This window comes from Helicoverpa zea, chromosome 5 (assembly GCF_022581195.2).
Source record: "Helicoverpa zea isolate HzStark_Cry1AcR chromosome 5, ilHelZeax1.1, whole genome shotgun sequence".
In the NCBI taxonomy this organism is placed as follows: domain Eukaryota; kingdom Metazoa; phylum Arthropoda; class Insecta; order Lepidoptera; family Noctuidae; genus Helicoverpa; species Helicoverpa zea.
The window spans coordinates 7,902,507-7,914,542 of NC_061456.1; the positions used below are offsets into that span (position 1 = coordinate 7,902,507).

General features: G+C 34.8%; 1 protein-coding gene across 1 annotated transcript in view; it reads left to right on the forward strand.

Annotated features, from left to right (window-relative positions):
* Nucleotides 1-12,036, forward strand: part of LOC124630204 (cAMP-specific 3',5'-cyclic phosphodiesterase) — a 444,356-nt gene that overhangs the window by 46,234 nt on the left and 386,086 nt on the right. Inside the window, exons 2-3 of the mRNA XM_047163954.1 lie at nucleotides 1,797-2,209; nucleotides 5,667-5,832. Of these exons, the coding sequence (XP_047019910.1) occupies nucleotides 2,032-2,209; nucleotides 5,667-5,832 (344 nt within the window). The 5' untranslated portion in view covers nucleotides 1,797-2,031. The remainder of the gene's footprint in view (nucleotides 1-1,796; nucleotides 2,210-5,666; nucleotides 5,833-12,036) is intronic.

Here is a 12,036-nt window from a genome sequence, read left to right on the forward strand (position 1 = left end):
TGTCACTTGTGTATGAAGAAAAAGGGTCAAAATCAATTAAATGGTGATAGGAGGTTTGCGTTGTTTATTCTTACAAAAAATGTATATATTATTCTCGTTTCTCTATTTGTAGCGTTTTGAAGGCAAATCAGCTCAATTTTGTTCACGGATAGTCTAGACCACGGGAAAGACTCAAGCTACCTTGTATTGAAAGTTGTGTTAAACCCCTTAGAAAACGTAAACATGAATAGATATTTATTACAAGGATCGTTCACAAGAACCAAAACGAATGGTACCTAAGCTATGATTTATTTTAAACGTCCTTCAATTTTATTTTCATTTCCTTCACCTGATATCACCCTTGAAATGGGTGAATACCAAACGACATTTCGATTAAAAGAAAAACGTCAATATTTAAACACAACAAAAAAATATGTTATCGCTATAACATGAGTCTGACGTTTGAAGTCTCACTCACTTGTAAACTGAAAATATTAAATGCAGCCAATATTACCTTCACCTTTATAAACCTTGATTGTTCCACGAAATACAGGCACTTGAAATGTCCGTTCAATGGACAGGTAGACAGATAGGCCTTTATGTTATAAATTGACGATGCCTGCCCTAGGTGTAAACTCTATTAAAGTAATGAAGTTTGTGTCCGAGGTTAATTCAATCGATGATCGTCTTTGCGAAAATAAAAGCATTTGGGACACAAAATTTGTTCTAGCAACGAAATACTTCAATTACCTGCGAGACATTGTTTGACCGTAAGCAACTTTTCTATTAACTTTGTTCGAGAATTAGAAGTTGTTTGGGGTTCAAAAATGAAGTTAATGACAGCGGGAAATATTCGTGGAAGGGTTGAGGAGAAAGTTTGGAGAATTCGTGTTATGACTCTGTTGAGGTTTTCAAGCGACGAACAATTAATTTACAAATTCTTTGATAATGTTACACAGAATAAGGTTAGACTAATGCGAGTCTTACCCTACTAATCTGGAAAAGTAACTTTACTCATATCAAGTTTTAGGTTAATATTTAAGATTATACGCACCTGAAAGACCAATAACCCAGTATTACTTACCTACAAATACATATTTGCATACAATACTCTTTGAGATAAAACTCTCACACAAAGGATTAATTTACGTCCGTACAAAAACGGTCTAAAATACGGACCAAACATTTGAATAGACATCCCAGCTTAATATTCTATGTAGCTACAGTTATCGGATATTCAGATGTAGGGTCAGGCAATCAAGTCTTATTTTTGCAATCAGATGTTTGATGGATCTTTTCTAAAAAAACCTACGCAATTTCCCTCAGACTTAGATACCTATATTATTATGTATTGAATAGAACATTTAGGATGGGCTGTGTATGATTTGTTTACATGGATTGCTGGGATATTGATGTTAAATAGATTTTAGACTGTTTTAGCAGATTGAACAGTTGGTTTCATTGTAATAGAAATATAGCTATTGCTGTGAACATTTAAAGATTATCTTAAGGCTCTAGAGTTTTGTGGCTTGTTTATAGGACAAAATTAAACACAGAAAGAGCATATTAGAGAAAGGGCTTAAGAAAAGCTTTAATTATAGACTACTATTTGTTTTCCCCTTTCGTATTCTGGCATAGGCGTGTTTATTTGCGATACCAGTTATGATTAATTGCAAACACGTTTATGCATAATGATTAATAACTTTTTTTGTACAAACTATTCTTAGATGTCAAGTTAAAGAAATATGTGAGCCGCTATTAAAACGAATGTTTCATCAACAATTATAAAATGTTTAATTCATTTTTTTTTGTTTCAGATTTCCATCTATGTCGCAATTACTGGATATAATATTATAATGAGGAAAATATAAATACTTCAGTGATTCTAGTGTATAAGATATTAAATTGTGGCAGTGTAGTTTAGTGAACGTGACCAAAAACAAGTGATTTGAAAGGCAAAGTGTTCAGTGACATATCTTACTTGTAACAGTGCAGATTATCTAGTGGTGAATAGTAAGGTGTAGTGAACGTAGAGAGTGAACAAAAATAGTGATGTCAGCGTGTGTAGTGGAAGAAGGTAGGGAGGAGGGCGGCGGCGCGTGCGCGTTGGAAGCAGGGTCGAGCGTGGATCGCGACGAGATGCCCGAGCGCCCGCGCAGGGAAGTGCTACTGAGCGCGCGCGGAAGACGCGCTTGCTCCGAACAGGGACCCCACCCTAGCTTGAATTTTCGTAAGTTTTTCGTGCGATACTATGTTAGTTTTAAAGTGTGACAGATTTTATGTTTATGCTTCACAGTGATGTCCCGCCTTTTTTGCTGTATGTTTGTGTATAGGCAGTTCCTAAATTTTAATGGTCTTAAATTTAAGAAACTTCTTTGAATGTGTGTAACATAGTTTCGTTGATAATAGCTCATTTTATGAATAATTAATTACTGATGTGATTTTTTTTCGGATTCGATTAGAGGAAAAAAACATTCATCTAAATCGATGGATCCCGATTCTGCTACATCCAATATTTTCATAGTAAATGCCAACTACACAATAGCAAATAACAATAGTTTAAGGAAAACCGCAAGCACATGGTTTTTTTGAAATTACCTCTACAAATTACATGGAGGCAAAGTAGACCTATTTCTTTAAATAGCTGTTTCAAGACAATTCGCTCGATTGCGACCCTTCAGGCGGGCTATGACTCATTAATGGATTAAGCTAGTAAGTAATTAAGTACTATTTCATGGAGTGTCTGTAAACTTTAATCATATTAGTGGTATCGTTCGTCATGAAGATGAATGATGTCATTCGAGTTTCGACGCGTTGTCGAAATGAACACTTCATTACATTTTTATTTGACGATATTATCATGACACGGTGCTGATAAACATACTAAAATATTGTTAAAGTAATGTTTACTTTAGAGACGGGTTGCATGGAAATCAGATAAAGTTCCTGACTTGGTACTTGTTATGCAGAAACTGTGAACCACAATGATATAAAAGTTTTTAAGATCAATGTTTATGGCTATGCGGCTAAACTCTTGAGAATAAATATAGGTTGATTTGTGATATGATAAAGAAGGATGAGAACCATTTGACAAGAGATTTACGGAGGAAAAATACACTTTTTGTTGACACAAAAAATGTGGGGTCGAGGTCAAGATGATAACAATTGAAGTTTTAGTCATTTAGAAATTATTTATTAATACTACCTATTATGTTGATTAAAGAGTGCGTTATTATCAACGTGAGGACTAATAAAGATATTATCTGAATGATTTATAGCAGATAGTCTTAATGCATGTGTAATACAGCTATTAAAATGCTGTCTTGCTTTTTAGTATTTTTTAAAACGCGATGGAAGGTGCCACAAATAACTCAAGACATTTATTACGATTTCTATTGTGAAACTTCCTAGTCACACGTACATGCTAATTTCTTCATATTTTAGTGCGTTTTGTGACTGAATTAGTACTGTCGTAAATCTTTGTTCGCGAGTAACACACAAGTATAGAGTCTATTGGAAAACTGTGAATGATTTCAACAGTTGATTCACGCTAGCTTAGTTATCGTGACAGTTTGAATACGGTGTCCATTTTTTGTTTCTGTGTAAAATACAATTCGTGCACCTAGTGATATTGAAGTGACAGTGTTAGTGAATTTTGTAGTTTTGAATGAACATTTAATGTACAGTTTTCTGTTGTGAGTTGCTGTGTCCTTTACTTCCTCACAGCGGCATTTAAATAAGATTGGGACTTCAACCTATTGTCTCGCGTAAAGTAAGTTTATCTCATTTCGTCTCCGAGTCACATTTTCGGTGTTCCCTGTGTTCTTAATAATTGTCTTTTGTCATTTGAGGCTACAACTTGCGCTCTGGGTTCAGTAGAGAAATATGAGAAATAGCATTAATTGATTGTTGCTAGGGCAACGGGAAATGAATTCCTAGCGAGTTGAGCATGTCAATGAATGGGGAGTATTTTTCATTAGGCCGGTATTATTGAAATAAAATGTGGAACATCACCCTCAGGGGATTTGGGGGTAACACATGTTGCAAAGTACTTGCGTCCAGAAAGTTGTGCCCCTAAAGTAACGGTTGTATTATGACGAATGGGTTTATGTGACAAACGATCGTGTTTTGTTTCGTAACATGAAAATAACTGTAATTATTGGCACGCTTGCATAACCGGGTGTACGAAGGTAATGTACAATTGTACATACATACTTGTTTGTGAGCGGTGTAAAATATGTAGGTACTCGTAGGTGCTTGTAAGTAAGAAATGTAACACGTGGCGTTCTATATTTTCTACTCATACTTAACCTAGGTAAAACACGTGAGTTTATGTATGTACATGTAATTACCAGTATGGCGGTTGAACAGAAAAATTGCGTGCAAATATGAAAGCCCCGTTTTTCTAAACAACGTAGCCTGGTTATGCCAGTGTTTCAAATGTGTAGAGTTCCTTAATTTGCATGAAAAAAAGCGATGAAAAGCTTGGCTTGCAGATCAATACACCGTAAACAGGCCACGACTTGATTGTGTTGGAAAAGGTGCCTTTCACGTCACTCTTTTTATTTTATGACACGATCAAAAAGGAATTATTCAGCGGTACAAAAAAGCTGGAACAGATAAATCTGGAATCATTCGGTTTTTGAGTTTTAAAATGTTTTTATTTTTGAAATAATGTTAAATTGATGATAATTATTAATTTCCAATAAAAAATAAAAAGGCGTTTCTTAATATTTAGCCCTATATGTTTATGTTACATGTAGCATGTAGGAATCTCTTTCCGGTCGTGTCGGATTGCCATCCCATCGGGTTATGAGAGTGAAGGAATAGGGAGTGCACCTGTGTCTGCGCAAATGCTCGTGCACTATAATATGTCCTGCGCAGCTGGCTGATCTCCTTAAATGAGAACAGCCGCCGTGGCCGAAATCGGCCGTGGACGCCATTATTACATGTAGCCTGCCAGCACCTTATTAAAATATTTTCAAATTCATTTATTTCACTGTACTTGACAAAAAAAGAAGATATTTTGTTTTTGTCAATATCTTTTACACTAGAAAAATGGAGGTCTTCATCTAACTTATCTTTAACTTAATAAGGAATAGGAAATAAATATCAGTACATATTAGGTTCAGTCTGTCATTGAGTAGATTCTGAAGTGGTTTCACAATAAGGTTTAGTAGGACAACTCGCAGCGTTGCCGTCATAAGCTCGTCAAGTAGGGTACGCATTAATCAAGGGTCGCCTAATTTGGCCATTAAATTCGGCGAGTAATAGATTTTTTATACCCGTGAAGGCCGAGTTTTATTTATTTTGGTCACAAATGTAAGCGTAATTATTTTTTATACAGTCACTTTCACATTTGCTATAAATAGTCGACATTCATCATTATCATTATGTGCCTGTTGCCTTCTTTGGAAGAATGTATTGTAGGTTATTATTACAAAAAGCTTGAGCGGTTTCTTGGAAATATGCACTACAAGTCAATTGGTCGAAGCATTCGATTAAATTGACAGATATTCATGGCATGACATTTTTTCTTAGAAATAAAGATAAATGTCAGAATGTAGTTACAATAAGTGTGGAGTCTTATTCATTCTCATCGTAGAACAAACTAATTTATAACTGAAAATTAACCAGTATTTATTCACAATCACAATCAAATTTCTAATTCTACCAATTTCACCCAGAACACGGCACATCGCACCTCTGGGGCGCGAACAACAGTCGTCGCGGTTGGAGTCGCAAGCGCACGTCAGCGCCACAGATGAGCAACGTGCACGGTTCGATGCCGCGGGTCGCGCTGGTGCTGCGCTCGCGGCGTAGCTGGCCAGTTGCACCGCAGTCCTGTAGAAGGTAAATTGTATTAAATTAATACGTTTTTATATCAGGATAGTCGAGATAAAGATATTATTTTAAGGTTCCCTTTATTCTCTCCAATCCATCCAACGTGGCTTTTGATATGAAAGTGCTTTCAAGAACAGCCAGGGTTGCTTAACCTGTTTATTTGGCACGGGGCTATTAATTAAGCCTACTATCTTAATCTGTATTGTTTACTGTGAAATTGCTAAAAACCCTGTGTGAAGAAGTCACCCTGATGTTGTGCCAATAAACGTTAATTCAACTGACTCGTAATTTAAAATTCTCAGTTAAAAATATTGAACCTATTATCCTTCGCAATACAAGCAAGGCAATTTTAAAATACCTTTATAGAACGTAATGTAATAACATTATTTGATCATATAACTTTCTTCAACAAAATTATGTTAAAGATATATTTGTATATTTTGCCTACTTTTGTCTGAATTATTATTTATACTTGTAATGTACTTAAACAAAAGTCACACAAAGTTATTTCAAGTTATGCTATCAATTAACTGGAATAAAATAAAACGAAAATACACAAAGTAATTTCGTTTCAACCCACGAAGTTCTAGACCTGCCCTCTAGACACCTTATTATTACATAAATAATTCCAATAACGAATTTTATTTGAATCGTCTATTAATAAATGAACTGTGTACTCTATGGTTCTATTATAGCATTTGGTTTTGGAACGCATGACGTCAGCTACGTGCCTGTACAATAATAGTATCAACTTAACCCTACTTAAAAGTCAAGGAGGTCGGAAGGCGATGCCAAGAAAGCTGACTGCACTTCCTATAGCGTGGGCAAGTAAGCGCTCGGTCAACACTTCGCTAACTAAGAATGTCGACGACATTTTAGGCCCGCTTGCACTATTACTCGCTAAAAACATTTAGGTACGCTAAATGTACTTAGAATTGCATTCTGTATCTTTCACATTTGGAGTTGGCAGAACCTAATACGTTTCGAGTATTTTATGTGGTACTTTGTAAAAATGCATAGAATTTATTTTTTCCGCATTAGAATAATAACATTCGGAAGGATTGATAGCCCTCCTCGAGAACTCTGAGAAAGAGATAAGAAGCTCGTTACTAAATATCAGCTGTAGATACCGATCGATCTAGCTAGTTCTTAGATAGATCGTGTCTAGACTTTTGAAGGGGGTATCTATGGGTAAAAGTCAGCTAAAGGCTGTCATATCACATTCAGGAACTTGCGAACCAAGTCAATTCTTTTAGTGGACGCTATTACTTAACCTGGGGTTGGCTTTACATAAAAAAAAACAAAACTTAATAATAAAATACCAAGCTTGTATCAATATTATCCGTAAGACAGATTCACGAAGACTTTTGTGTCACATGTGTTGCTTTAGACTTCAAAAAGGGAAATACAATTTTCTTATTGCATAGATGACGTAGGATAATATCAAAGCAATAAAATGATACTGGGATAGGTAAAACCGTGTTTTCCTTTTGATCTTAGTGCGTAGGTTAAACGTAAACATGAAATTCTTGACGCGAAGTCAGATACGCGACACATGCAAATATTGTAAGTGGTAATAATGTAAATACTGACGGATTATTACTAAATCTAAGAATCACTAAAACGTTCGAAGTGCTCAGAATTGTATGTACATAGTAGTTATTTGATATCATAGAAACAAAGTTGCTTTTCACATGTCTGACGTAGGTACAATTTTTTTTTATTTAAGCAAATATACTTGTAGTGGTTATTCCTCTTCAATTCAATTTAAAAGCAAGGATTATTTTATTTTATATTGATTTATCGTAAAAAAATACAAAAACAATTACTTAATCGCTTGATAAAGAGGGCAGTTACACGTGTTGCTTGAACATTTCTGTACCGCCAATATCAAGTCTCTTTGGACTCATCATTCAAATTAACGACGTATAAAATGTTTAATGCAATTATAAAGTGTCCCCCGAGAGGCGAACCTTACAAATTTCATCTACTTAAACCAATTCTCAAGAGTAAAACTTCCGTTAAATTACACGTGACACGCAATTTAAACCGTGTTTAACTCGATAAACTATGTTTATCTATGTAATTAATTAACGTCGTTGTCAGTTGCCGCTTCATCGAGTAACTTGGATGGTCCGTTTGAACCATAAATGAAGAGTAATAACGTCTCTTGTCAACCGTCACCTTTCCCGCTTCGATAGATTCTAATGATTTAGAAAAGTTATTTTATATTAATTGGAATAATTGACTGGTTTCTTTGTAACACCACAGTCAAAACAATATTTGTTTAATAAAACAGTTTACGATGTTATTTAAATGTTTGTGGTAATAAGACAAATTAAATACACACTTTAGCCAGACACAGTAAAGATAAGATTTTGTAATAAATTATATTGTTAACTGAAATTTTGAAGGTATTTTTCCGTTGACTTATGAATAAAATATGAGTACAGTGCTGAATCAAAAGTCATTTATTCAAATTAGGCTGAAAATCAGCTCTTTTTGAGTGTAACAGTACTCAAAATGTTAACTAAGTATTTTCTGCTGTTCATGTTGAGATAAGGCTGAACATCGAAATCTCCATTTCTTAAATAGATTTTCTGTACAATACATTAACTCTGAACCAATTGATTCTAACCAGTGATAAATAATTAATTTGCATAAGAAATACTTTTTTTTGGTGGTAGAAAATAATTTGAAATGTTCTCTTTCTTTGTAGGTATTAAAAGTGAATGTAGTTACAGCAATTTGTCTTAGATCAAAAAATATTTTAGGTTTTCAATAACAAAGTGAACTCATATTTAAAGATAACAATAATAAAGGAAATTGGATTTCGAATATTAAATCGGTTTTGACACCGATTCTTACTTTCATTCAGACGATTTTTGAAAAGGTTCCAAGATCTGTGATAAATTGTGGGGAAAAGGTTTGCATAAAGATTTTCATATAAAAGAGATTTAAAAAGAAGTAAAAATCTATAGGCCTAAATAAAAATAATCTATTGAACGATTGGCTTGAATAAAAGTTTCTATAATATGTATATTTAATTTCAATCGTTATATTGGAGTACATACGTGAAAAATTAAAAACTTTAATCTATCCACTTCCTAGAATCAACGAACAAAGCCATGATAAGCCGCTCCAAACCTATAATTTGAAATCCCCTACGCAGTAATACGGGCTTCACTATAGAGTGTCATATACATAGATACGAACCTCTTGATTGCCACATGCCATAAAACAATTACAGTGGGCAATGTGGTGGTTTCATGGGAGGGGGACTGGCAGTCTCAGTGTCGCGTTCGGAATTTAAATAAGAAATTATCTGCGTTCTGTATTTGTAAAACTAAACAATCAGATTGCGTTTTCAAATATTTGCTTCCAACGTTCTATTTTCGAACTTCAGTTACATATTTAATTATGAAACAGACTGTGTTTGTGTATTGTTTAACTGCGTAGTCAAATTATTAATGCGCGTTTTTCAGTATTGAAACTAATGGGTTTCACGTTTTAGAGAACGTTATACTAACATTACAAATTACAATGTGATTTTATGAGCTTTGCTTTGAATAAGCGATTTGATAAAATCAACGTTTAGAGTGAAACAAAATAATTATCGATTTTCGTTAATGCTTAGTTTAGAATTATTGTCTGCATTTGTGTATAAAGTTATCAAAATTGATCATTAATAAAATTACAAACATTTGTTCTGAAGGGGACACATTTTATCGTTTGTTGGTTTTGCAGTTAGTAGTTTCCGAAACTACTGTACCAATCTAAAAGTTATTTTACTGATAAGCTATCTTCGGGTACCTATGGAATGATTTTTCCCGGGACGTGCTTTTAATTGCGAGAAACCAGTAGTGCTTTATAATTCCGAGTTTTTTCATTAGATATAAACTATTTTATCATGATTTTAAATACAATATATTATTATGACCACACACCTCGGTCGCGCGTAGAGTGGCTTATAACAAAGTTTTAACTATCACTAACATTTGGACACGTGGATACATTCAAACTAAATTATTAACACACCAGCTTTGTCGTGGTGCCACCATTCGTATTTTATATCTCAGAGATATTGTTATACCTGTTATACAGTCGTTACGGGTAGTCAGAAGCCAGTAAGTCTGACACCAGTCTAACCAAGGGGTATCGGGTTGCCCGGGTAACTGGGTTGAGGAGGTCAGATAGGCAGTCGCTTCTTGTAAAGCACTGGTACTCAGCTGAATCCGGTTAGACTGGAAGCCGACCCCAACATGATTGGGAAAAAGGCTCGGAGGATGATGAGATATTGTTATACCCGACTTTTTCACTACCGTCCAATTTAGACGCACACTGCAAACTTTTAGTCAGCCGATAGTTTGTTTGGGCTCATAAATCAGTATGAAGATGAATGGTATTGTTCACATTAAGGTCAGGTATTTTAGAATTAGCTGATTATGAGACCCACTGAAAACTTAGCCTGGGATCAAAATGCTCCTCTAAAAAAAAAAACATCGGGTCAGGTCTTGGCCGACAGTTAAGTCTGCAGTACAAGTGTACTTTTATACGTCGATCGAACGATTCTTGTATGACAGAGTTGCTTAACATTATTTCAAAAATAGCGAGAAAAAGAAATAAGACAGATGTGAGATGATATCTCAGCATTAAACACTAGTGTAGTTAAAATTAAACAGCGTGCCTCTAATCCCAACTTTAATAGCCATGTTTACTACAATATTTACTATTCTACATACAACACGTGCTCAAATCCGTTAAGCTATCAGCTTTTGCAACTATTGTTATGGCGCGAAGATCTACATTCTACTCATACACTGAATCATATGTTAAGCCTTTATGCAGCGACGTACATGAGCGTATCTGTAGGTGACGGATGTACCTAATAAGCGAAATGACGAAGCCTGTGACCTTATTTTTTTTATATATAAATTGTATTATGCGAGGTTTCTTTCAAATATTGCATTTATATGCTAATGTTTTAATCTTCGTGTGGAGGATCGTGATAGGTATTTGTTTTCTGATTCCGTTTTGCGGGGATTAGGTTAAGGATTACGCTACGTTAAGCAACTGTTTTACTTGTAACTGCGGAGATATAGTTTGGTTTAATAGCATGTTTTGTTAGTAAGATTTAGACTGTAAAAAATAAAAATGGTAAAACGTAAAGTTTGTATAGAACAATAATATTCAAAATATTACCTACATTGAAAGACATTGTATAAAATACCTGTATGATACAAATTGCCGGCAACATCTATACATATAATAAATCTGTAAAAAAACTGTGTCTGTACATTGAATATATTAAAAAAATAATAATTGGGTGGGGTTTAGAAACAGTAATGGAGCACAAATCCAAAAAAAAAATTCTGTCTGTATGTCTGCATGTCTGTATGTCTGTATGTCTGTATGTCTGTATGTCTGTATGTCTGTATGTCTGTTTGTTTGTACACGCTAATCTTCCGAACTACTGAACGGATTTCAATGATTTTTTCTTTGTTGTATCAGTATTAAGCCTGGTCAACATATAGGCTATAATTTATCTTCGAAACTTGAAGACCTGATGCAGAACTCCAACAGACCAACAAAACTATAAGAGATACAAAAATGGTGCCATGGCAAAAATTGTTTCATGTGATGAGCATTTTCAGCTGAGATAATAAATTTGAAGATCTGGAACACCTGATGTGGAACTCCAGGGGCCCAGCTAGACTATAGCATATGAAGATATGACGTTTTAGCAAAAGTGGTTCAATCTGATAAGCACTCTCTATTGACGTATAAACATCGAAGATCTGGAACACCTGAAGACCTCAAGAGCAATACTACACTTGAAATGTATAGAAATGAATGTTATGAAATAGGTATGGCGAATCAAAAAAAAGTAATTAGTCCGTCTTTTAGATAACCCTAAAATAATGCACACGTATTTTTCTTTTCTCTCTCTCACAAACAAATAATAACGAAGATACAACGCGCTTGAATTTTGTGTTAAGTCACTGCTTAGTACAAATTTTACATACCTAGACGTGGCGTCACGAGCCCCCACTCTCCGACTTTGTTGCGTTATATCTCATTATTATTTTGTATGTCTCTTCCAGACCTCGGGACTACAGAGTTCCGAATTTTTGGGAGGCAAACGTGGGGCCCCGAAGCCAACACGCTGAAGCCCTTTTGAGACAACTTTAATGAAATGGTGACACAAAACCG